Source organism: Larus michahellis, chromosome 13 (assembly GCF_964199755.1).
Source record: "Larus michahellis chromosome 13, bLarMic1.1, whole genome shotgun sequence".
In the NCBI taxonomy this organism is placed as follows: Eukaryota; Metazoa; Chordata; class Aves; order Charadriiformes; family Laridae; genus Larus; species Larus michahellis.
Window position 1 is genome coordinate 6,754,075 of NC_133908.1, and position 27,476 is coordinate 6,781,550.

The window sequence follows — 27,476 nt, forward strand, 5'->3', positions numbered from 1 at the left end:
TGGGTCAATGCAGAAATCTAATCTGAGCACTTCACAACAGCTCCCCGATCTTTAAAAGGAAACACATGCATCTAAGGCTACTCGACTGTAGAAGCTCAGATGTCTTTAGAAGGAGCTAGTGAGAAAATGCAGCACTGCACTGAAAACAGAACGCAGTATATTATTGATACAAAAAGGAGAGCAGACGTTCTGAAGAACTACGAAGGTTTCTAACAAGTCTGGCTTCTTAGATGCCAGGTAAAACCTTTAATCATACAACTGCTGCCAAATTTAAGAGATTAAAACATAATGGATTCTTAACTGTAGGCAATGTATTTACCAGAATGAATAGCAACATTAATGCTGCAAAAGTGTGTGGTTTTTTTTTATTTAAAATCCTGAACGTGTGATAACTTTTTTATACTGAATATATTATTCATTACGTAGTTTTAATTTTGTTCTTTAAACAATACTGTGTATTTATTTCTTCTTCGAACTTAATATACAGGCAACTTCAAGAACATGACAGCAGCGAGATAATCAGTACCATATACTTGGCATAGCAGACTACAGCAGTATGCAGACATTAACATGTCTAAGCTAGTCTGTAAAGCTTCTGACTTTTGACTTGTTTGGTAATTCTGTATGATGGGCACCTAATGCCACGCTAATGCATTTCTTCCTTCACCACTTTCAAAACCTCGACTTTGATCCCAATAAAATATAAGTTAAAATCCAGTAACTGGGGGGGCACGAAATCAGTTAGTACAGACTTTAGGTGCCAAGTGTTTAACTGGACTAGAGCTTGAATTGGTAGTTATAAGAAAGCAGACTTCGGATAAATATGGGTGAGTTTGTGGTGTTTGTTTGCTTGTTTTTTGTCTTACTGCTAAGCAAACTGCAATTATTTTCTCCTCCAACCAACCAAACCCATCCAAAAGCAGCAACAGTCTCTTTGGAAAAACACATGAACTAGACCTTTTTTTTCCCCCCAGCCACTTAATCTACTTGTACTTATTATTTTTTTGCTTTTTAAATGCCAACCTAAAGCAGATATAATTGACCTGTTCTCTTTACGTTTTAAAGACAAAAACACATTAGTACATGAGTTGTCACTAAATCTTGAAAGTAACCTATCTAATATTTTTATTTCTGCTTTAGCCCTTTGCACATTAGGCAAAGCAGCACCTCCACGCTGAATTTCTGAATGAGGAAAGGGCAGGCTCATCACTGCACTACGAGCCACAAGGAGCAACGGGACCAAAGGGGAAGGAATCTGACATGGGCTGCTTTAATAATAATCTAGTCAAGGTGCTCTGCAGAGGGGCTGCCACAGTACCAACATCTCCCATCACGGTGGACACCTTGCGATAGAGGGTGCAAAAAGTAGGGGAAGTGTATGGGAGAAGATAAAGCTAATAAAAATAATAATTTTATAGGCATTATAATCTTGTCTTTTAAAGTAAAAATAATTACATTTCTAAAAGCTCTGGCTTTGGGGGCTAATTTCCCTAAGCCATTTGTACAGTATGTCAAAAACCAGCAAACTTAAATGTAACATTAAAACAATGACAGTAACAAAAAACCCTCGTGTCAGCCTTAACTTACAGTATATAAGCATATTAAAACAGATATTCAAAGTCAGAAAATTATGATTTTTTTCTTTTTTATATATATATATTACACGCATACCTTTTTCAAGGGTGTCTACTTCAAAAGTTGAACTAAAAAGGTGCCAAGAAGTGTTTGTGCAGTGAAGCAAAGCTCCCTACTGGCCTGCAACTGCAAGAGAAAAACTGCAACACTTCAGAAAACATCCCAGGCAAATCTGCCAAAGACACATGCTGGTCTGCAGTGCTTGTCTTTACAGTCTTGTTTCTTTTGCTATAGGTCAGAAGTCATCTTTGTAACTAGAAATGGCTTCAAATGAAATTTTTTTCCTTTAAATACAGGCATCTGTAATCTGAATTTCAAGAGTATGAGATTATAGGAGGGAGGAGAGAGGATGCTCGGAACATCCAGTTCTCAACCACTGCTAATGGCTGAACGTGAACAGAACTTATTTTGCCCTGTGATTTAGATACAACCCAAGATAGGGGAAAACAACACACACCCCTTCTTCCCCCCAGATAAAAAAAACCCCAACAACACACCAAAACCCTGATGTTACATAATTAACAGACATTCCTTCACAAACTCACCCAGATTGAACAAATACAGGCTTGGAAACAGATGCTCTTCTTGACTCCATTTTAAACCTTCATCTGAATCTCTTACTAAACCCCAAAATAAGCCATATTTACCACTTGGCAGTCCCCAACATGACAGAATTATTATGGTAAGGTTTCAAACAAACCCTTGAAATAGCACATTCTGCATTTAATATTACACCAGTTTCTCAAGTCCGTGCCCTTTGCTTCTACAGGCAAAAGCACAACTCTGAACACCATTTTTAAAAATGAAATAAATAAATAATTTTGATAAAGATTTGTTTACATACTTAAAGCAATAGGAAGAAAGACAACTGATAAGGAGGTTATAGTGTCAAAGCTTCCTTGTCACTAACACTACAATTCTGTTCCTTTTCATCTGCAGTAGGAATCTCCCGCTGGTCTGATGGAGTTGCAGGACTGGTAGAGGTAAGGTCCATTAGCTGCCCCTCAATCTGAGTCCACGAAGACATTGATTCATGTACTGTAATGGTGTGTTCCTCCATCTGACGCTGAAGGCTGTCCATTTCTTGCCTTTTGAAAATATTGAGAACAAAAAAGCCAAAATTAACAAGCAGAAAAAGCTATCTGCTAAATGCAAGATCAGAAAATTACTTTTCTGATTATTGATACCTTCTCCAAGACTATCTAAGCTATAGCTGTATACAAAAGAAGGATGCCTACAGGAAGTATCTGTCTTAAATTTAAGAGCAAAACAAATATAATACGCTTAATTCAAAAAATAAGGGCCAACAATGGAGCAGCTCCTTTTGCTGCACATACTCGTTGCCAGGGATGATGCCGCACTATTTCCTCAGTAAAGGCACTTAAGTGACTGCAACCTGACGAACATGGTACTCTTGCAGGTACAAAAGACAACATGGGAAGTAGAGGTAAGGAAAGCAGCGCAGAAAGATAAGTAGATAAACACATTATGATTTTAGTCAGACACCAACTTAGCAAAGCGATTAGTCTGCTAGTACCAGATCACAGGACATTATCACAGGCTCACTCCCCTCAAACATCGACTGAGGTGATAATAGCAGCTCAGTTCTCCTAATAACCTGAACTCCCTGTCTCCCTGAAGTTGTAGCTTTCCTGCTCAGAATCTCAGGTGCAACCATGTAAGGCTGGCACATATTTTTGGCAGAATGAACTTCCTCTGTAAAGGGTTCTTATTAACACATGGACTGGGCTCCTATCACAAGCAGCCTTTCTGATGCTGTGAAGGGAGAGAAACACCAGCTTTTCCACCAGCAAGAACAACCAGAAGTAGCTAAATCCTGTGTATGATTTAGGATGGACATTTTGTCTAGTTTATGGTAAAGGCTTCTTTCCTTATTTCACTACCATATTAAGCAAGCATTTACAATGACAGAATCATCCTGCTGTCCTAAATATAGTCCCAGTAAGAGGAAAAAAATTCATTTTGGAAGTCTTTTTTTCCTTAGGCTGGCAGCTGCTTTCTTGGAAACATTTTTAAGATTATTTAATATGGTTTAAAATAACAGGTCATACTTTAATTGCCGGAGACAGCTGTTCAGATTTTTTAAAGGCTCCTTGCTCACAGCTGTCGATGGTTTCAACAGTTCTTCCAGCAAGGCAGCAGGCACTGGACAATCAGGAATCTTGACTGGAGTCACAGGATTTGAAGAGTTATTTTCTCCTTTCAGTTCCTTCCTCTGGTTAAAGGAAAAAAAAAAAAAAAAAAAGAGCCAGAAATACAATTAAGTTATTTCCTCAATGTCATTTTTACCACATAGAAAGAGTCTCACATCACACACTGGTACATATCTGCATTATAGAGCAGGAAACAGAGGCACATTCATGTTAGGTCTCATGGGTCACAAGCAAACGTTCCTAACCTAATGTCATCTGCTAGCCACGCTCATAAATAAACAGCATCTAGAAGGACATAATCAAGAACTCATCCTACTAAAGAAATAAAACAGGAAGGATTTAAAGCAAATGACTTGGACCTTCACCACAAATTCTAATAACATTCTTTCAGTATAGTTAAAAGAACAATTCAGAAAAAAAAAATAAAATAAGTACAATCAAAGAAATCCTTTCGGAAATTCTGGAACCTGAAGCATAAGGTATCAGGACCAATGTCTAAAAGAATGAAATGCAGGCTTCCACACAAAATTCTGTCTCACTAAGTGAGAATATCACTTCAGGGAGAGAAAGAGCAAGAGATCTACTATTACTGCATTTTCTGTGTGGCAGTAGCAAATCAGAAAACTCAAAGAAACCACCGTTTGAAATTGTGGAAAAATTAAAGACTAGACAGTATGGAGAGGAAAGACACATGAACATTAGGAAGGTATTAACTATAAGAAGGCATCAACTCCATACTTGCCCATGATTCATTATTTAAGTGCTACCTTTTTTGCTTTATTGTTATAAGTCAAAATGTAAATGTAGGATAATATGCTAAACACACAGATTTCTGAAGTAAAAGGTGTGAAGTCAAGATCAGTGCAGTTACATTTGCCTGCATATTGTCCTGTATTTATCATTTAAGTATCAGAACATCAGTAGGTCTCTATCACAGGCAGGCATTTCAGTTCGGAGTTTTCACCAGGTTTCCTGCAGCAGAGTATGTTCTGGTACTTTAGCAGAGTATTTTTCAGTACCCTACAACATGCATTCTTCCTATTTAAATACCTTCTTCATTTTGCCATGCTTCAGGTCCAATTTCAGCTGCTGGTTCTGCTGCAGCAGCGACTTCATGCTGTTCTTCAGTTCAGTCACTTTAGCCTGGAGCATAAACTTATCCTTCTGAGTCACCGACAGGTCTTCCCTCGCCACTTCCAGCTCAGTCTTTATATTCTAAATGGGAAAAGAAGAGAATCAACGTGATACGGGGAAACGGTATAAAAATTACCATCAACTAATGTTTTTGACATTTTTTTTCAGTTTCCAGGGGAAACTTGAAAAAGAAACACGTAACACTGCTATTTGAAACCAATTTGCCCTGACAGAAAATCAGAAATTAGATTAAAAAAAAATGTCAGTAGCCTATTTTAATGGTGTAAGGTCAAGGAAATACAAAGCTAACAGCACAGTCAAAGTGAAACAGAGAAGTAAAGACACTGCAAAACACATAGTGAATAAGCTTTTATGAATTAAAATTTGGAGCAAAAATATCAGAAGAGTATAAGTATGCTTTTAAACAATAAAAATATTGTTTTAATTATCCACCTACAGCAATAACAGTTATCCATCAGAATCTCCACCAGCTAGATTAAATACCTGCAAGACAACTTGTATCCCTTCTAACTCCTTGTGGCTGCGCTGTTCGCTCATATCCAGCTGCTGCTTAAGCGTTTCAATTTCTCTTTCTTTTTGTTCTACTTCCCACTTGAGGTCTTCCACCTACCAGAAAAAAAAAAAAAAAGTCGAAAAAAAGTATTTGATTTGGCGTTCTCTGTATGTGCAATCAACCACAAAATCTGAGATATATTATTACCTATGTCTCATGAGCCCTTCCTGGTTCTAAGAAAACCTAGCAAAACTTCATTAAAAAATGCTGAATTAAAGACAAATGAAGTCATACAATGTATCATAACTAAGGATAAACACAGTAAAAGTGCAGTTTTTACCTCTTGGCTTACTACAGGCTGTTCACTAAGCTTGTCATCCAGCTTTTTCTGCAGAAGTTGGAGCTGAGACCTGGCTTCTGCCAGCTCTTGCTGGAACTGTGATACCTCCTGGGAATGTTTTTCATCCTCCACCCTGCACAGCAGGATTAACAGACACAGCAGTTATTCAATCTGTCCTCTGAAACAAGTACTTCATTGGGTTAGCTACGTAACCATAAGTGACATGACAGTCCATGGAACCTGCTTAGTTATAGCTTTGACTGAAGGCTTTGCCCACACATTCACAACAAGAGTTATATAACAAAAAAGATTTTATATGAGACCGATACATGTTATTAAATATTAAAAAAAAATAATAAAAAAAAATATATATCTTTGAGCACTGGTATAGTCCAGTTACAAACAACAGATTACACAGTAAAACAAAAAATCTGTCAGCAATTCTGCGTTTGTTTTAAGAGGAATAAAATTAACATTAGATCCATTCTCGTGTAGGTCTGATAGTTTCTTATAATGCAAGAAAATACCTTCTGTACAAAAAAACAAATTGAATTTGAATGTATTATGGAATATATTCAACAATGGAATTTATCCTGTGTGTAGTTTCTCAGAGATGTGAAAGAGGGAAGAATAACAGGATATATATGAGTGTTAATCCTTACTAGTAACATTAAGGAGTAGAAATCTGTGCTGAAACTGTAAAAATACATCATGCACTTCAGGTCTAACTGAATTATGAACAGATAAAAAAAATGCAAGTATTCGCCTAGAGTCCAAATTTCCATCTTGCGGTCATACTCAGCTGGGGTACATTTCAACATAATCCACTCCAGAGTGGCAAAACCAAGAATTCATTAATGTATGTCTCTGACAGAGAATTTGTTTTATTTACTTTGGTTTAAGAACTCAGACATTTACTTACTGCAGTTTGTCTACTTCAGCCTGAAGGGCTTGGACAAGAAGTTCTTTGGCATGTAGCTCTTTCTTGATTTCACTGAGCTCAAGCACAGCAGCTCTGTAGTGACGGCGGTTGTGTGCTGCATCTGCTTTGGCCGCTGCTTCCTAAAAGAAAAAAAAAAAAGAAGCTTTTTTTTTTGTTTTATCACTGTAGGTGCATCATAAAGGAAGCTAGACTGAAGGGGTACAAAACAAATCAAGAAGGAAGCTGGACAGCTGTTAACACTTCTCTTTTTGTCTACAAAACTTATTATTGGTGGTGTTATCCTTATTAATGCTAAAAGCGTTAATAACTATATACAGTGGAAGAAGCATGTTTGCTAGACTGCTTTTTCATTGTGAATTTTTTGGATGAAGTATCATCACTTCAGGATATGTCTCATGCGTTACAAGTCAGAATAGAACTTTCCTGGTAGTCAATGAGTATGCTAAACACAGGGCACAACAGAAAAGACATCAACTCATCTTTCAGCCACTGGCCATCATGACAGAGATCCTGCAGGAAGCAGTCTATTATAAAGCAGAGATTTTGTTTCAAGCTACTTTTCCAATACTTTACATTTAAATCACCTTTTAAGTAAATAAAATGAAAGATGAGCCTTTACCTGCTTCTTAAGCTCTCTAACTTTTGACTTTTCTTTCTCTAAGGAATCCCGTAAAGCTTGAATAAGTTGTTGCATTTGCTGATCCTCTTCCTCTTTCCGCTTTAGGACTGCCTGAACCTGTATCAAATCACAAAAACAAACACGTGTTTTGTGTGGGCTCACTGGAAGACCAGAAATGCCAGTGGAGGAAATATAAACACAAGCCTATGCAGGGACTGCAAAACTTCTCTCCGCTGTTCACTGATAACTCCTTCCCCATGTTACCCTTCAACCTTAAAAGTAGCTATGGTTAAATGGTAGCTCATTGCCTATATTCCCATTTGCTTACACCCCACAAATGTATTACTATTGGCATAAAAATCATTCATCTCAATGAATCCATATGTAACACAGTTGGTACGTTCCAAACAACTTAAGAAAGCCACACTTCCACTATTGCAAATATTTTAGTGTGATCTGGTTTTTTTCCGAAAGAAACAGCTCTGTTGAGTGCAAAGTCTCATTTCTGATCTCTTGTTTAGCCCCCTGTATTACTGCTGTTACACAACACACAGGAGACTCAGACCCAGAGAAAATGCACCAACTTTCTATCACACAAGTGAAGATGTCTTCATCCTGTTATCAGAAAAATGAGCTATTGCCTTTCTTAAGGCATCATATCAAAAGGTCAAATACCTGTAGATTCAGTTGTACCAAGTCTGCCTCTCTTTTTGCCAATGCTGTTTCTAGGATGTTGTTGTGCTCCCGTAAAGCAGCGTTGGACTGACTAAGACCTGTAAGTTTTCCTCGTTCATGCTCCAGTTCAAGGGCCAACTTCTTATTAATTTCTTCTAAACGTTTTATCTTCTTCCTGAAGCCTCTAGATTCCTGAAGCTATAGCCAAAGAAAAAAAACAAGTCAAGCAAACAAAGCCAAACAATTCCAGATTACTACCACAAAAAAGTTGTGAGCTAAACTCATTAAACATCTTGCTTTCCCAGAGTGGGATTTCTTTTTTTTTTTTTTTCCTTTTCTTTTTAAAATGAACACTTCAAAATAAGCTCAGTTAGGTATTTTTTCCTTTTGGAAGACTAAAATGCTTGCTAGAAAGCAGAATCCAGGAGCACCGTTCATGTGCAGATCAAGAGTAGTAGATACATATTATTTTTTATGCAACTCTACAACTGAACACCACCACCCTGCCCTCAGAATCACTCAGCGTCCACATCTCCAAATAGTTTTAAAATATAGTGATTCATACATCCTCACCGTCTCATGACCAGACACAGCTGGTATCTAATACAGGAACTACTTTTCTCTCTCATCATCTCTTCCCCTGTACAACAATGATTCATGAAACCATGAAGAACCAGCACAGGGCAGCAAAATTAGCAAGTCTCACTGACACAGTGTTTCCTAAGAAACACTGTTAGATTCTGATTTCCTGCACTGTTGGAATAAAATTATGGTACTAAAATTTCTCCCCTGCCTCTCAGGTACTTTTTACTGTCACCTTCCCACCTACTGTGCAAATTCAAGCAATCACCTCATCCTCAAGTTCCAGCACTTTCTCTCTGTATTCTTCAAGCTCCTGGCTGGTAAGTGAAATCACCTCCTGCAACTCTTTTTCCAGCATTAACTTACTGCTGCTAACAGCTTGCAATTCTGTCTCCAGAGCTTGAATCCTTTCCTAAAGACAAAGGAATCACAAGCATGATTAATATATCACCCATCTACAGAAGTAACTTTGGTTTTGTTAAAAAGTCTACTTCTCTAGCAAATATTAAATGAGATGCTAGTGCTTAATGTAAAGGTCTTGCTCAGAGCTTTTCACTCTTGCATCCAGCTACTGCTGTTAGTGTATTTGACATCTTGCTCCATTGGTCTAAGAAATTGGAGCTTCCCCCAATAAATGAATTTTCTTATCACAGGCATAACATATATGAGTAAGTTATGGCTACACTGAAGAACTTTTAGCTCTCAATGAGGAAAAAAAGCAGTGAGAGTTAGAATATTGGAAAAATCTTCAGATGCCAAGCCTTTCAAAAAACAAAAACAAAAAAACCCCAAACCAACAATAAAAATTCATCAGTAAATTTAGCACTAAGGCTCATCATCCTCTTGAGGTTGGATTACAATTGGTAATTTGAAAGACAAGTAAAATTTAAAAAAAACAAAAACAAAAAAACAACCAAACTAACGCCTGCCATATCACCTCTTTCAAATGTAGTTAAGGAAATTCTCAGTGCTCAGAACACTGATACTATGTTCTTATCTAGCTTTATATTCCTAATATTTTCATCACTTCAATGTAAAATAATATTTCAAGACCTAAATTTAATAACAAGATAGCTGTATCTTTGTACCAAAAATGTTAAAAGGCATCTGCATACTTGAGCAATCTGGTTGTTTCCACTATCAGTGATTTGTGCTTTTAGTTTGCTCAGCTCTCCTTCAGCAGATTCCTTTGCAGCAAGAGATTCCTGTAGCCGACGACTAAGAATGCCAACTGCATTCTCATAGGCTTTATGTTTTGCTTTCATCTCTTTCTGAGCACTCGTCAGATCTGACCCTAGACGCTTCATTTTCTGTTTCTGCTCAGTGATGGCCCTGGAGTGAAAGGAAAAACAAAACATCAGGTAAAAACAAGAACTGCCTGGAAACAGTACTAAAAGATTAATTTTTAACATGTTCCAACAAAAAACAACATCCACTTTTCTCTCCTTGTCCCAGAATCACCCATCTCATCAGAGAAGGCCATCAGGTTGGTGAGGTACATTCTAAGATAATACTTATGATAATTAAGAGGTCTTTGTCAGAATTATTAAAACTCCAATATGAAGGGATACATACTACTCTCTCTAAAAATAACACAAAATTTAGAGTAACAATCTAATCTAATCTGAGATCCTTGGTGGCTATGTCAGGTATCATAAAAACCCTGTGATCACCAGTGGAAGAGAAAAAAAGTGGTTCTCATTAATGCCAACATTCAAGCCAGTCAGGGCTAAAATCGAGTGAATGGTAATTAAGATTAGCTTGAATATGCATGTGGTATGGCATATACTGTTGGTTAAATGCATAAGTGAATCAGTGCAACTCCTGTGTAGCATGCAACGAACACTCTGCCATGGATGTTAACCTATGGCTCTGACTATTTAAAATTTCCCAAAGGAAAGACCAGGGAACAGGAAAACAGCGATTGCTAAAAAGGTGAATATGAAAAACAAATGCTCTAGTTCTTTTGTCTGTGCTAAAAGAACGGACTTACTTTTTTGCTTCTTCTTGCATTTGTTCTACTTGTTGTTTTAATGCCTGATTTGCCTCAGCAAGAGATGCCATTTGTTCCTTATCGAACTGCAAAGACTTAAGAGGAAGGAAAGAAAAACACACATGAGAGTAAGAACAAAAGCATGTTTGCTGTATATTTGATTATAAAAGAATAAGCATGAATTTTCAAAATTACTTCCATCTATAAATATGAAGTGTTCCAAGGGTCTCCATCTCCCCTCTCTTTCCCTTTTTTTTCTTCTTTAATTCTTCCCTCTGTGGCCACCACCATAACACGTATGAAGAGAGTTCTATTTTGGTCTTTGCTCTCAGAGTTCACTTTGGGACCAAAGAAACTGCTTCCACATCACACCTCCACCACTCCTGTAGCGTGGTTCTCCCCACTTACTTACATGAAATGTTAATAAGCAGTCATGTATTTACAGAATTTTGGTAGGTATACGCTCAAAGGTGTAGACAATATTAAACACGTAACCAAGAACCTTAACTTGCAGGTGGTCATTCTGTTTATTTCCAAAGTAAAAAGAAATAGCAATGTATCCTGGATGTAACACTCTCAAAGTCCAAAGCTTAATACCTTCCATACCTGTAGACGTGTTTCCATATCGTCTCGTTCTTTCTGCACTGACTGAAGATGATTTTCTATATCCACCATCTGCTGGCGAACCTGAGATACTTCCTTCTGTAGTTTTGAGTGTTCAGATTCAAGTGACTGTTTTTCAACTTGAATTTTCAGTAGCTCTCGTTTTAACTCTTTCACTTCTGAGTCCAGCCGCTTCTTTGTAGCTTTCAGTTCGCTAATCAGCTGGTCCTTGGAACTTGCATCTCTTCGATAAGCTTCCACCATCACCTTGGACACAAGGGTTTCAGGAGGACAACATCACCTCTTGTTACAGCTTGACAAATTTAAGAGTAATTTACTACAAAGTACTTACTGATATTCTTTTAGTTTGGGGGGAGGGTGTCAAAGAACACAAACCAGCACCATCTTTTGTAACATATTTACTCTGGTTCAAAGATTTTTATGTCAGCTCAGATATCAAATACCACTATGTATCATCAGTTCATAAAAAACCTCTGAGTAAGAGTGTTTACAGCAGTACAAGATACTCTTCTTCACATTCTTTATGGAACTGCACTAATTACATGCCCTTTTTTTAAACTACACTAATTGTAAAAAATTAACCATCCCATGTGCATAATTAATAACTTTTGCCATGAGAAGAGGGCTTAACTGTGACTGACAGTTTGAAGAGCCTTCCCAAACTGAAACCTAACAAGTTAAAACAACCTTTCACATTAGCTTAGTCAGCAATTAAGCAGTAACATAGGACACTGATGACATATCAATGTCAAATTACTGTCTCAAAACTGTAAATTCAGAATAAAATCTGCAATAAAGTACTTATTTTCACCCTAATTACTGAAGCAACTATCATTTTTCAAAACAGGAAAATGAGGACACTTGAAGATTTTCATAAGTGCTTTTGCAAAAGCAAACCTAGCATCAACAAACGAGAGAGATTTTATATGGTGGATCATTTGGCAAACTCCCTGAAGTCCAATGAAAGCATGAATTGGTTGGTGGATCTGCTTTTACTTTAGTTGCAGATAAAAATTCAACTGTATGAAATACAAAAACTATATAATTATGTCACAAAGTTCTTTCACACAGAAAATTGATTCAAGTGTCCTCAGAAACCCCTAAGATGTACATGCCTTCACTGTGAAAAAAAGTATATTCCTTGGTTTTATTTCTTTGAAATAGCTTGCTTTTCCTTACCTTCTGCTGCAGGTACTGTTCCTTCAATTTTTGAACCTGTTTTTTAAGGCTAGCATTTTCTTGTTGCAGATTTTCTACCTGCCAGAGGAAAGAAAAGCAAACACATTGCTTTACATGACAAATGTCCTATTCTACATTATTTCAAGCAGTGACAGTATCTTCTGCTATGGTGGTACCAAATGCCTAATGTAATGAGGATCCTGTTTCTGAGTAGGCATCTCAATGGCACTGTTAGATAACACAACATTCTATACAGAAATACATTCACACAGGTCACCACCCAGTGAGTCTTGTCAGCCCTCAGGAATGCATGAAGTCCCCTTATTCTGCCATTAAGGTTTTAGTATGCATCATTAGTGTATATGTTTTATCTGGATAGCACCCATTCACACATACATGAGGATCAAATGAAGAAACCAGCTGGTTCTTTGAAGGAAACAAACAATCTTTATGTTAAATATATTTCCATAGTTCTTCAATACTTCTGTTGGCAATACTATCAAGTCCATTATTACCTTCAAAAGATTACCAGGAACTCATCATTACCAGGATTAAGTAAGAAAGCTCTTGCTACAGAGCTTGGATGCTCTGAAAGATACAGAGGCAAACATGACTATCAAACTACGGTGTGAATGGAAGAGTCACCATAATTTGAAACAGCCACAAAGAGAATAAGGATGTGCATTAGGCTTGTTCTTGTAAAATAGTTCAGTGACTAGAAAAAAGCCTCAGTTGGTATATAGCAATACACAAAAGCAAACCCTGGTATATTGTTTCAAGAGAAAAGGCGCAATTAAACACGACCAAATTACTGCATAAGGAAGATGTTTGGCCCACAGTGCCACAAAAAAGGAGCACACTAAAAAATTACTTCCAAAAATGTGATGTGTACTCAAAATTATTACTTTTTAAAACTGGTAGATTTTAGAAAGATGGTGGCTCTTGGAAACAGATAGAACAAGATCAAGTAACCTCAGCTTCCCATCCCATACCACGCAAATGCATAAATACCGAGGGATATTAAACTGTAAGCTCATCAATGACGTAACAGGATGTAAAGATAGTCTAATAGTCTACCAATAGGGAAAGATAAGAGAATTGATTAAAATATTCCCACTAGCTGAATCTCGCAACTACAGATGTACACAAACTCACGTGTACCAATCTCCTCTCATGTAACTGACTCTATCATGTGCCTGTGGCAATACTTCCCTGCAACAGCTATTTTAAATATGATACTTTCAGGGATTCATTACCTGGCTTGTCTTGACAGCCATTTCTTGCCTGAGTTGTTCCAAGATTTCTGATGCTACTTCTGTATCTTCTCCAAGGCGCATTGCTCCTTGGTCAAGTTGCTCTTTGCTTGCTTTTGCTGCCTGCAGAGCTACTTCCAAGACAATCTTCTCATTCTGCAAATACTGGATCATGTCATCTTTAGAAGTAGCATCACTTTGGAACTCTTCTAATCTGGCCTTCAGTTCATCATACTGTGTTTGCAGGTCATTCAGGGACTGCTCTTTGGTGTGCAATGTCTCTTGGGTCAGAGTGAATTGCTTCATTAAGTCTAGGTGCTCTTGCTGTAAAGATTCAAGCTGCAGATCTCGCTGATGCAAAGTCAACTTGACCTAAGAAGTGTTTTAAGAGTAAAAGTCATACAAAACAAATGTTATCTTTGCAAATGCACTCCAATAAAAATAAAATGTTTTAACTAATATTTCAGCTTATAGGAGAAAAGAGCAGAAGGTGAAAATATTTTTTAACTTTCCTAGGCCACTTCTGTTTGCTCTATTAATTGCATTCTGCAGCATCTGTAATCTTACAGGCTAAGCAATGACCAGAATGACAAACCTAAAATATTCTGAAGTAAGATTCACAGTATTCTAAATTTTTATTTGAAAAATGTGTACACAGTAGAAATATAAGGTGTATTCAGTGTTATTAATGATAATGCCATGTAATTACATGGAATATAATACTGAGATATCACATACTTCATCTCATTCCAGCCCTTGACATGCTGCTTTCGTAATGTTACAAGGTTATAGCAGGACTCCATAGAGAAGTGCAGATTTATTACACTGAGGTTGTATATAATGGTATTCTGAGTGTCTAACAACTTTGAATGTGGATCTATGCTTCCTGCCTATACTTAGAATAATCACAAACTGAATTCACTAAGAAAACCCAACATCTATAAGACGGTAGTTCTGAAATTTCAAAAAAGTACTGTTACTAAGACGGCTGAAAAAGAGGGAGCCTTTTCACATGGGACAGAGTGACTTTGGTACGGACTTTTTCACAGTAATGTTTCAGATTTTAAAAAAAAAAAAAAAAGTTTAGAGCTCAGTATCTATTTTCTATTGCCTTTTCAGCCAAATAAGTATTTCCCTTGAAACTCTTGGAAGTTTGCCTAACAACAGTCTACCTGTTCCAATTCTTGCTCCAATGTTGCTGCAGAATCAGCCATTTTCTGAAGCTGTTCTTTCTCATCCTCAAACTCCTCTAGCTTTCTCTGCAAGTCTTCTTCCACCATGGTTTTAGCCTCCTGGATTTGCATGAAGGCAGCTTCTTGATCTAACATGTCAGCCTGCACAGAAAAAGCAAGGAATCAACTTTTAGAATTTATGTGGAAGAGAAAAGGTGGGAAAAAGAGAAAAAAAAAAAAAAGAAAAAGGTAAATTATCAAGGAAGTTTCTAGAGAAAAGACACAAGCAAAAAGAATTCTGATGTCTGCCTTTAGACAGCTGTGTTTCTTTACTGAAGTCACCCATTCATATACGTAAGAGACCTTAGAATAACAGCGAATGTCATATACTTGTGATAATCTGAATTCCTCTTAAATAACACCATGTCCTTTTTAAACTGATGAAACAAGATGTAAATAAAATGAATCTTTATTAAAATTAAGCTGTTTGGAAAATTCTGAAACAAGAGATTCCTTGGATGCTGTAGCTACTCTGTGAAATAGCAATTCCTGTCATTTAGACGACTGCTATTAGTAACACCGGAGATCGAGTGCTGCTACTAACCTGCTGCTTTACTGCCCTTTGAGACTTAGAAGCAGGAACATCACTGAAATTCAGTGGGATTTAAGGTTTTAAGTACTTTGAAAGTGAGCGTACTGCACTTCAGATCTTACTCATCTTTTCTTACTGGAGGGCAGGAAGGACAAACCTCAGTACTGAGCAATTTCACACATTTAAGAAGCACTTTGCTAACTTAGTTCAACTAAAGAGAAAACAGTTCAACTGTTTTCTCTTTAAAACGTTTCTGAACGGGCAAAGCAGAACATTTACATCCATCTTTAAAATTAAACTAAAAACAAACACCAGAGCTGAAAATGCAAGTATCACCTTGGAACAGGAAACATACGGCCTTGCTCCCTCTTACTGTTCATAATGTCATGCAAATTTATTTGCTCTGAAATACTTTATGTTTTTATAACGCAGCATTTGAATCAATTCATAACAATTCAGTGTTACTTTGCAAGAATATCCCTGAGTTTGCAAAACCTAAATACAAAAACTAGTCAGAACGTAATTCATGAAGACCACCCACAACTGTACCTCAATATTTTGGAGCTGTGCTGCAATACGTTCCTTTTCTTTAATGGATCTGTGCTGGGTTTCAGTCAGCTGCTGAGACAGTGCCACATTCTCTAGTTTGAGATGTTCCAACATACCTGCTTGGGTCATTTGCCCAGCCTAAAGGAAGGAAAAAAAAAAAATCACCAATTAATACCAACAGTCATAATTTGGCCAACAAATTTAAAAGTTTTTTTGGGGGGGGGGGGAGGGATCACATTGGATCTACCTGTGCCTTATCTCAACTATGACTTTCATGGCACTACTGATCTTCATCCACAAAAAGCAAGTGCTTTGGTTAAATTTATGCCTCAGCCTTAATGTGAATTAACACCTCATGATGAAAAACAAAACACCATCCCTGTCTGCTCTCCACCTGAAGATTACCCAAGTGAGACTGGCTCCCTTGTCCAAGCCCATGAACAACATCCTCTGGATAAAACTAACATAAAAAAGGCACATATTCTCAGTCCTTCCATATGCAAGTAAAGCATAATACCTGTATATTGGCCATCTCACTCTGCAGCCTGACACGGGCCTCCTGTGCTAGCACAAGCTGCTGCTGGTACCACTGCCGCACATTTTGGAGCGATGTGATTTCTGTCTCAGATGCCTTTAGCTTATTGGTCAGTGTGGTCCGTTCCAGTTGCACCTTCTGAAGCTGGTTCTGTAAGGAAGCCAACTGCTGTCGCAGATCATGAACTAGAAAAAGAAAAATAAAGAACTTGGACCAGCGCACTCCATTGTTCTATTTTTATGCACGCATTTTCAAGGATTACTGCTATATTCTAGTTTTTTTTCTTTTTTTTCTTCTTCCTTTCTTTTTGAACAAAAACATCTATGTCCAATTACATGAAGATTGGCTTTTCCTGCAAAAGCCAGGGGAAGCACTAGAATCCAAAGTACCAGGTCATAAGCAGGACAAAATTAAAATAAATTAATCACTTCTTAAAGCATTCAAAGTTCCTTAAGTGGCAGAAAATATGAACTAATTAAAAATCAGGAAGCAGGTAGCCTGACGCGTAGAGTCATCATTACAAACCAATATTTGTACAATTTTCTAAAAACCATTAGTCCACTCTCAAACAGTTACTAGACTAAATATTTATGCTTCCCTCTCCAGGCTGTCAGTGGAGATTGCAAATTGCAGCACTTTTGTGACAACAAATAAAACCCAATGATCTTAAAAGTCAAACCATTTTATTAGTATGACATCAATAAAACACAAATTAAAATTCCTTCTTGCTCCAGGACTTCAGAATTATGTTGAAATAAAATGACTTACAGAATAACAAATTTTAAAGATTGACATTTACATCACCCCACCTGTGCTGTCTCTGGTGAGAACATTTTTTTGCATATCTTCAACCTTCAGCAGGAGTCTTTGGTACTGCTCCTCTGCTAACTGCAAATCATTATTTGAAGAAGCCAAACTAGCATTCTTTGCTTCCAAAGTATTTTGCAGGTCAGCCATGGCTCGTTCCAGATCCCAGCAAGACTGCTTTAATGTGGCCACTTCTGAGCTCAGAGATTCCTGCTTCTGCTGGCTGTTTTGGCTGTGCTCCACCTGCGCCTGAAGCTTCATGTTCAAAGCTGCAAGTTGGGCTTGTAGTTCAGTCTTCTCTTTGAGAGCCTGTGTCCCAAAAATCATACGGAAGTTTTAAGAGAAAATATATTAATGGCTGACTAAAGAAGATGCCGAGCAAAATGCCTTTGCTAAGGCAAAGCCTTTTTTACACTTGCTTGTAAAAAATTATTTTTTAAAGTGACATCTCACCTAGCAGGTATTTCAAATAGTCAAAGAAAATACAGAGGAGAGTACAGACAAGACACGTGTAGTATTATATGTCAGTAACCATGTTAGGATATTTAATAAGACATGTTTCCACACTTCAGGAAGAACACTTTCTATTGTAAGTGTCATACCATCCATCAATACAAAGAGAAAATACAGCTATATAGACATCACTAGCATTACTCTGGATATATCATCTCTCTTAACTTGACTTCCCTCTTTTAAAAAAAGCACATTTTTTTTAAAAAACCCTTTCAAGACTTTACTAACTTTATATTTATCCTCTTGGGCATCCTTGTAAAGTACCTTGTAAAGTTTTATATGTTAGTTTCCTAATGTATAACCTTATTCAACAATGTTTTTACAAAACACAATTCCCACAAGTAATGAGTAGAAGCCTCTTGAAAATTAACATATTAATATGATTTGCCAAATACAGGAATTCAAATTCATTTTCTACCTGATTAGCTTCTAGTGAGAGTGCTTCTAGTTGCCCTTCAAGTCTCATCTTCTCCTTCAGAACCTGCAACATTTCGTCATGAGTTCCTGCGATAGAGCTTTCCATAGAAACACTGGAGACAGAGACATCACATACACAGTTAAAGGGTTAGAATACAACACTCAGCTAGTTGAAGAAAAGTGAAGCTGAAATTAAGAGGTACTCAAGACTCTACGTGTGACCTAGAATTTAGGACATTTTTTCTGGATTTATGATGGATCCAGAACACAGTGAAACAACCTTTGTTACCATCCAAAGAGATAAAGAAATTATATTCACGTGAAGGTTTTATATGTTAGTTTCCTGTATTTGCAGCAACTAGAATCTAGTGTGGCACCCATATATTTGTTATTTTACTGAAGCGCCATGGCTGACAATTATATTCTGTATCTGCAATATCCCTTTATAAGCAGACAAACAGACATAATGGGAGCACAAAACCTCCACAACTGTTGTCCGCAACTGTCTGCTTTAATGTGCCTGAGAAATACCAACAGCTTCTGCAAAAGAAGGAAAACCAGGTATTTGCTATAAGGGATTCCTTATGCTCCTTCCCTGATGTCAAGATGGCATTCCCTGATGCCAAGAAGTCTAGAGAAAAAGGGCAAGATGTTCTCCTCTCTCTCATTACTGTAAGAATTAAGTCTAAGCTGGAATAATTGCTGACAACTGATTTACCTTAACATCTCAGGGTACTACACTTTATTCCAACGAAGATAAAACAAAAAAGGTATTTTCAATTAGCTTGTATAAAACATGCATATATAAAACAACCGATAAAAACCACAACTGCATTGTTAGGGACTTCAGCAGTCATCCACTAACTTGCTGAATCACAGTTATACCCACCATATACACATATGGTTGTGAGACTAAGTAAATCTCATTCTGAAGGGCTGAAGAGGATAAGTGTATCTAGGACAAAACTCTTGGCGTTTCATAACCATTTGAAGTCTGAAAGGTATGTGCCATAGTGATGTTTATTATCGTCCTTTTCCTGATCTGAGTCAGTTACAGCTACGCTTTCAGACTTTAAAGACCAATGCCACATCAGTGATTCAGTGAACAAACACCTGCTTCCCAAGTAAATACAACAGAAGCAACTGCTAGCAGAACATTTAAAACACAATCAGTGGCAAAAATATCTTTCTTTAAAGATGCACTTAGTAAACAGGTACTCCAGTGAAGTGACCTTGCAGTTTCTTTTAGAATCTGTAAGTTAACAACAGATCTGATCACAGTGAATGCAAGTTAAAACTGAATTAGCAGCAGGTAAGAGTAATAGCCTACCTATTCCAAGAAAGTATAATGCCTAATAATGGCCTCACTGTACGATGACCTTTTTTACCTGCTTGAAATACTGTCTCTCCTGCTCCGTACTTCCCCATTAACTTCTTGCTCTTGGGCTTGATGCTCCACTGCCGCAGCCTGTAGCACCTCACTGATGGAAGGAAACTGCCCCATTGCATCAGGATGTATCTTCTGACCGTTTATTGTATATGGAATACCGTGGTTGCCTTCTGCATTCTGTGAACTGTTATACAGCCCTTTTCCTGACACGCTGCTGTAGGTAGAGCTGTCGCTCTCATTTCCATCCAGCCTCATTCCCACTTCACTCCCATCAATCTCTGAAATGCTATCTCCTGCCAAGGAGGAATTCTCTATTCGATCATCCATGTCAGAGGGCAGACTAATCTCAGAAACAACCGATGTTGGACCACTTCTGCTTTGCTTCAGAGTCCCACCAGATAGATCAGTAGCCACAAAATTCCCAGGAGCATTTCTAGAGCCTGAATCTTCAGTTCTGTAGTCAGACAAGGACCGGATCTTACTGGGCTTAGATTTTGAACTTCTTCTCTCTTTTGAGGATGCTGGAAGTCCCAAGCTACCCAGTTTTGGCCCCCGGGGCACACTGGTCCGCATAAAGGAGTATTCTTTTGTCATTGCTACAGTGCTAGCTCTTGGCAAGATTTCTGGATTTAACATCAGCTCAGGATCTAGGGTGCTGGAGGGCCGGTTTTTGGATGTAGACTGGTTAGACTAAAAGAAGCAAAGAGTCAACAATAAATTCCAGAATGTTACATTTGAACTAGCATCAAAGATTTATTTTGCTGTAGAACTTTATATGTAAAGCTCTAAACTTTTATGTTAATATTTAAATATATGCATAATTTCATGAACAAGGTAAACTGTAACAGAGAACCAAATTTTGCATGTCCAGAAGAAAAAAGAAAATGCTTCTTCACATTTGAGAAAACAACTGAATGTTCAAAGTAGAGAAAACAGTAATTTAGAGCACAGAAAGGATAAAGTTTTCAAATTTATCAACAACACACTGAGTGTAGAAGATCTGATGTGTGGTACTCACTCTTTCTTGATGTCTCTTCACTCTGTATTGCTTGAGCTGTTCTTCTAGCCGTCTTCTTGCTTGAAGTCTGATTTGTTCTTCTTTCTCCAATGGGAGTGAAGACTCTACTGAGCCTGTAAGTGAAAGGTGTCTCTACAGTCAAAGAGGAAACTCCAACACAGGCAAATCTGATGCAAAAGGAAAAAGCCCCTTCTACCATCAGCAACATGCTTCATGCTTAAGCAAGGAATGCAAGGAAAGCCCATTGGCATGCACCTCAGAATACCCTGTTCTAATGTATCCTTGGTGTAAGCACTGATAAAGACTGCATATTTCCATTGTTCAGTTTGCAAATGCTGTGGTTTCTCCAGGTACATACAAGAGATTATGCAGCAAGAACAACGCTTCACAAAGAAGTCACCTGTTACTCCTAATAATCAAGAAGATTAGAATAGCTTCAGCCCCAGAAAGCATAAATTCCTCTCCAGCGCAAGAACAATTTTTAAACGGTAAGGCACGTGCTTTAGCTGCAGCAGAGGGTGGCTTACTGAAAGAAAATTAATTGTAGATCAAAGTAAAAGCTTACTGCAAAAATGAAGTTTAGTCCAAGCTTAAATGATGTTATAGGATTCTAGAGCCAGGCTCAGAGTAAAAAGCTTTATGCAGCAAGAGAAAGCAGGGGCACCACCGTAAACAGATGCTTACACAATTCAGTTTCTTGCATGGGAAGACTTAGTTTGAGAGACTGCAAAGCTTCTTTCCTAAGAACTATGCCCTCAGCACTAGTTCCCTGAGACTTCCTTAGGCTGTCATGGAAACCAGTCACACCTGGGGACGACTCTTGACCCTGCGCACTGCTGGTGGGGTCAAAAGATACAGGAGAGTGGGGGAAGAGTGACTCTGGCCCATTCTGGCAGGTGTCCACCTTGCTGTTTATCTCCAGACTTCCCTCTTCATTTGGCACTTCATTGATGTCAATACTGGTTGCTGGAAAAGAAAGTTTCTGTGAGCTACACTGCAAGCCACCCCATTTATCTTTACACCTCCACCCAAATACGATGCTACCACTATTGCCTTTAGACTGTAAGAATACAGAAATTGCTAATGACAGCAACTGGCAGAAAGAATTTTATAAAGAAATTTTGATTCTTCACTTAAAAAGACCAGAATAAGTACCTTTAATTTGCTTTACTACAGTGCCTTCAAGCAGGACCTCAAAAGCGATCATAACATATCTCCAAGACTTCACATGGGTTTTTAAGCCTTGTTTGGTTTAGAAGCACAAAACACCAAATGTAAGCAACGTGATCTGTGTCACACTGAGTGGCAACCTACTACAAATAAGACTCAGAAACTGCAGGCCTGTGCTGAATGATTCAGCTATTTGGTATGCTGTTGGGCACTGGGAAGAAAGCATCCACAATCACACTTCCAGCCTGGGCCAAGCAGAGTTTCTCAATTTTAAACTGAGTTTAAATTTTTTTCAAATAGGATGTCTTCATCAAAAGTACAGTAGCACAGCTCACATGTATCAATATAACAAACCTACTAATTAAAAGGAAACTTAACAACCATTTTAATACCAATCTCATCCCCACTTACTAATAATGGATTTTTCTTTTCCATCAGGAAAATGCATCTTCAAAACCAGTTCAAACACTTCACAGGTTTATATTTTGGATTTCTCACACATTTCTACTTCGCTCAGTTGGGAACTACCTTTATGAAACTGCTGTTGCAACAAAACTATGTATCCAACTTTAAATGCATTATTATAGCTCTCAAAAGAGCGGGGTACTGAAATAGCCACCATCTTTGTGTTCATTCCCACACCATGTATCATTGGAGTAACTGGAATTCATTGGGATAATATGGAAGATTTCATAAATATTTTCAAACATCTTTATGAAAAAAATAAACATTCATGATCACAAAGTATTTGCAACTGGAAAAACCAAGTTTCCTCTTTCTATTTTTTCCTCCTCTTAGAGCTAAAGACTTAGCGTTTGTTTTTTTTAAAGTCTGCTCAAAGATGATGCAGGGGGAAAGAAAAAAACAAACCAACCAACCAGAACTGAGAAACAGATCCTCCCAAAATTAAGTGTTTCTAAGATTTATACACAGAAATATTCTGCAGCCAGGAAACTGATTACAATGATTCAATAAAACTTTAATTATTGACTTATACCTGTCCATTAACATATTGCTATTAAACCTCCCCCCCGCCCCCCCATATAATGAATCACTACAAACATCTGAAAGCAAAGGAATTCAAAAATAAAGCTATTATCATTCATGTATGTGGTGAACATTAAAGTGCATCCTGAAACTAAATAAGCCACATGGGAAAAAGTTATAGGTAGGAAGATAGGACTTTTTAATTGTTTTCCCTTTTGTTATTGAAGAAAGCAGAAGGTTTCCTTTTAAGTGCAGTCAAATTTCACTTCAGAGTAATTCAAAGAAGAAAAGATAAATTTCCACCCCTAACCATTTGTTCCCACCTCTGCGGCACATCCTCCCTTAAGCCAGCACAGATGTTTGTACAGTGAACCAGCTCAGAGGAAACTAAATGAGGAAACTGAATATGAGTGACAATAAAAAGTTTTCAGCCTCAGGTTGCCAAAACCTAACAGCTCTCTAAGATTTGAATGAAACACTTCCCAGTATCTTATCTGTCACGCAGAGATTTTCAGGCCATTTTAGCCTGAATAGGATTTCTGATTTAGTTTACCATGTGGTCACAAAAAACACTTGCAGGCACGATGGAAGGGATGGGTGCAACAAGGATGCAAAGAAGGACAGAGGACAGGAATGTTTTTTTAATGACTAACCAACCTAAGTCAGAGTTTAGAGCATTTTAAAACAAAAAGACTGTCAAAACTACATTTAAAAGAGAAGTTAATGCTAAGAATAGCCACAAGAAAATAAGAAGATACCTCACACATTCAGAAATATTATTTCTGCCCATCTTTCAGAAACTGCATCTATTACTGAATCAAGTTTATACTTTATTTACATTTTTATCTTCACAACTGTGAGTGGTATACATACACAAAAGCGACGCTGAAGCAAAATTCTGGAGGAATGGTTTCCTGGCAACTTCCTGAAGCCATGAGACACTCAGAATCTAAACGCTGCCTTGAATTAAGGTAATTTAATTGCAGTAGTGTCAATACAACTGCGGTCTTTTTAGAGCAGGGGAGGGAGAGATGCAATTAGATTGAAAACAGTAGAAAGACATAGCACCTATTTGTAAGCCACAATTCAATTGTTTGGACAATGTCCAGCACAGCAGAAGACAGGAACGTGTGATCTCCAGCTTCATAAAAGGTCAATGAATCATCATATAACTACACTCTACCAGTCTGCTAACGGGCAGCGTCAGAAAAGCAAATAAAGTCTCAGGACTCCACTCTCTTGCTCATGTCAGGATGACAAATCTGCGGTATGAGAGGAGGGTGGAAGGCTAACAACTTCATCACATGATCACCTCCTTTTACGTAAGGAACCTGTATACTTTTGTGTATCTACGCAGTCGCAACATATACACCCACTCCACCCATCTACCACCATATCCTTATGTACCAACATATGCTTAGATACCTGTAGCGGAAACACGGAGATTTCAACTCAATACAAGGAAAAGATTTTCACAAAGAAAGCAGTTAAATATTGGAATGGGTAGAGAAGCTGTTGAACCTCCCTCTCTGGAGATTTTCAGAATTCAAGAGGAGAAGGCCCTGAGCAGCCTGATCTAGGTCTGCTCTGTGCATGAGGTTGGACTAGATGACCCATAGAGGTCCCTCACAACCTAAGTTTCATTCTCCAATCTACTCAGATCAGCGCTCTCTTAAGTTTCTTGTAAACAGCTGCAAAATTATTTTATTATAGAGCTTGTCTACATATAAAAGTTATTTTGAGATAATTTGGGGAGTAGATGCCAGCATCTCTCTTCCATTAATGGAAGTTTAGAGAGACGTTTTGAGTACATTTTGATTTTTGCCTATTTGATTTATCAGGAAAACTGCTTTTGCCAGAATAAAGTACTCCAGTCATGAGCTTACTCCACAACAATCCTTTCAGAACTATTAGTTCTAGTGAATTTCAGGTATATACTCATGGAAACATAGTCAGAATACAGAGTAACACCCTGAGCAGCACATACTCAACTGATAGCGGGTAGTACTTAAGAGTTTGGTTTTGTTTTGAAAGAATAAGTTTTAAAACAAAAGACAGTTTTCCCATACACAGAGCCATAGCCTTCACCAAACTTGCCTAAAACTGCTGTACAAAAAATTCCTGATCTCAAGGAAAAAAAGTACTTCAGCATCACCTGAACATCAAAGTAAGCATTGTACAGAAGCCTGGGTAAGGCAAGGAAATGATTTGGTGCATATGAAGTAACTTACTGTTAATTTCATCTGCTGTAACTGGCAAATCTGACTTGGCTTTACAATCCAGAAGTTCTTCAGAGCTGCTAGGGGCCCCATTACTGTTTCTGTTCTCCAAGTGAACATCCTGCTGGACAGATGAGGAGTCCATGGTAAAAGTGATCCAGATCCCTGGAAAGTTTTTCTTCTGAATAATTTGCTGTCAAGTGAACTACCAAGTCCTGTTTCTCTCCATCAGCAACAGCAGCATCAATATGTTACCCGGGAGCACAGTTCTGAGCTTTCCAGCTGTTGGTGTGCAGCAGGCAGCCAGTAATTCCAGGAGATCATGAAAACAGCTCGCCGTCAAAGTTGTAATCACCAAGGAGATGCATCCTCTAGAAACAAAGCGTAGTAAGTTTTCAAACATTTCTTACAGCTTTGAAAACATGAGTTAAAAAGCAAGTAGTGTCCACAGAAGCCAGCAGTCCAACTTCAACACACAGAACCAGGACATGGGATAATTGGAGAGACAATGAAACACAATCATGTATCCCGCTGTTGTGAATAAGAAGTGATTTATTTAACAGCTTTTTTGTTATCACTTTTTAGTGGCATTGATACACCAGCATAATGATGGAACAAGATAATATTCATCAAGAAAACGGATTTAAGATCATGGTCCCTTTTAATGGAAATGCCTCTTCGGCCTCTGCTTTAATGAGCGAGCCAGTATTCAGAGGAGCATTTTGCTCTGTAAATTACAGTCTGGACTTTCATACCATACATTTTGTTTGAAGGACCTACTCCCATTTAAGTTTCAATAACTTTAGTTAGAATGCGGCATGGAATTCAGATATTATTTTTTTTAATTAAATTACATCATTACTGTTTACTTCTCTGCAGAGCAACAAGTATGTATCACTGTACAGAGCCTGAACTACTGATGACAGTATGTGTTGGCAGTCAGAACGTGGCCTGGGCTGCAGTTCAACACTGCCTTCTCCTATGGCGAGTAAGGAGGAGGATTTCCAAACACAGTTTATGGAATTTGCAAATGATTCTCCAGGCATTCAGATCCTACCTTTGGGTATAGACCCAGCCAACTAATACAATCTGACAGAAGCTGTTGTACGCAGTCACTTCAAACATCTAAATCTTGGTCAAACAGCTACCGATAGCTGAATTCAGCTTATGAAATGTTATGGTTCCTATTTACTAAAGAAACGACCACCGGTTAAGAAAAAAGGGGGGAGCTGTGGGGAAAATGTCAAGCCACGAGTATTTTAATCGCATTTTTACATGAACGCAAACATTTTGAGCAACGTTCCTTCCATATCTCAAGAGTACTTGTGTAACTGCTGCTGTATCAAACTGCCCTGGTCACCCAGCAACACCACCACTCCTCTCCAAAACCTTACTGAAGCTGCTAATGGCCCAGGACACGCAGGACTGACAATTATGTAGGTGACCCTTATGTAGGGGAGCCGGGAAGGAGACAGAAACCTGGAGCATTTCTAAAAGAGAAACCTCCACCAAACAGAAAGATTAATACCTTCGCTGTGATTTGATATTGATTTTAAAAGCTTTTCTGTATAACAAAGCTTACAATAAAACTTCTGGAAGAACAGCCGCTGTGCAGCAAATAGATACTACACTACAGGCCACAAAGAATAATTACAGACAAAAGGCAAGAACAATTTAGACTGCTTACACCGCGGCAAAATCCATCCAACATCGGATGATTTGTTATCCTTGTCATAAAACACCTTTTACTAATCAGGGTCATGACAAATGGTTTTCTCCTGTACAACCCATTCTCAAATATTAGAGTATTTTGGCTTCAAAGCCCTTTTTTATCTCTGTGTTGAGCACAGGCAGACACACACACCCCCCACACACAGACGCACACACGCCACGGCAACTCAGCAATAACCTCGCAGGGAAAGGAGCTGTACAAAAACAACGGACTTTGCTCAAAACACCAACAACCAAGAGGGCAGCGGAGCCCGGTCGCAGACCGGAGGTACCGCCGGGGAGACAGACCCGAGGGGTCCCGGACACCTCTCTGAGGCGCCGGCGGAGGCACCCGGCGGCCCGGGGCCGCAGCCCGCGGAGCCGAGCCGGGCCGGGCTGGGCCGGGGGTTCCCGGCACCCCGGAAGGCCGCGGGAGGGACGGCAGCCCTCAGCGCAATCCCCCCGGCCTACAGCCGCGCCCGGCCGCCCCCGCGCCCCGCTTCCCGGCGAGACCCCCGCAGACCTGGGACGGGCGGGCCGCCCGCCCGGCGTCCGGCTCCTGCCCGAGACGTGGCGCTGCCTCCGCCGGGAAGGGGAGGGGAGGGGAGGGCAGGGCGCGGCGGTGCAACACGGTTCTCCCTCCCCCGCCGGCCGGGCGCCTCTGAGGGCCGGGCCGGGCCCGGCGCGGATCTTCCGCGCCGCAGCCGTGCCGCCCCCGCACGGCCGGGCCCC

The 27,476-nt window shown here is 38.8% G+C and overlaps 1 protein-coding gene across 2 annotated transcripts; it reads right to left on the reverse strand.

Annotated features, from left to right (window-relative positions):
- Nucleotides 1-1,649: 1,649 nt before the first annotated feature.
- Nucleotides 1,650-27,476, reverse strand: GOLGA3 (golgin A3). Of its 2 annotated transcripts, none has more exons than XM_074606842.1 (24): nucleotides 27,268-27,476; nucleotides 25,047-25,405; nucleotides 21,343-21,624; nucleotides 20,659-20,771; nucleotides 19,639-20,330; nucleotides 18,252-18,363; nucleotides 17,323-17,629; nucleotides 16,496-16,698; nucleotides 15,979-16,116; nucleotides 14,838-14,999; nucleotides 13,669-14,037; nucleotides 12,413-12,490; nucleotides 11,216-11,479; nucleotides 10,610-10,704; nucleotides 9,732-9,948; nucleotides 8,885-9,028; nucleotides 8,035-8,232; nucleotides 7,360-7,476; nucleotides 6,720-6,859; nucleotides 5,798-5,930; nucleotides 5,448-5,570; nucleotides 4,860-5,024; nucleotides 3,708-3,871; nucleotides 1,650-2,723 (listed from the first exon to the last, which is right to left on the reverse strand). In XM_074606842.1, the coding sequence occupies exons 2-24, from the start codon at nucleotides 25,177-25,179 to the stop codon at nucleotides 2,516-2,518; spliced, it is 4,557 nt and encodes a 1,518-aa protein (XP_074462943.1). In that variant the 5' UTR covers nucleotides 25,180-25,405; nucleotides 27,268-27,476; the 3' UTR covers nucleotides 1,650-2,515. The 2 variants fall into 2 exon arrangements, with proteins under 2 accessions (XP_074462943.1, XP_074462944.1); XM_074606843.1 differs by having other exon boundaries at nucleotides 21,466-21,624; nucleotides 27,268-27,455.

Excerpts from the sequence above, each read along its gene's own strand:
- GOLGA3 (XM_074606842.1), bottom strand. The coding sequence starts at position 25,179 with ATGGACTCCTCATCTGTCCAGCAGGATGTTCACTTGGAGAACAGAAAC. Across the intron at positions 14,038-14,837 it reads TGGAGCAAGAATTGGAACAG|GTCAAGTTGACTTTGCATCA; the intron begins GTAGACTGTTGT and ends AACACTTCTTAG. Across the intron at positions 7,477-8,034 it reads TGGTACAACTGAATCTACAG|GTTCAGGCAGTCCTAAAGCG; the intron begins GTATTTGACCTT and ends GATTTGATACAG.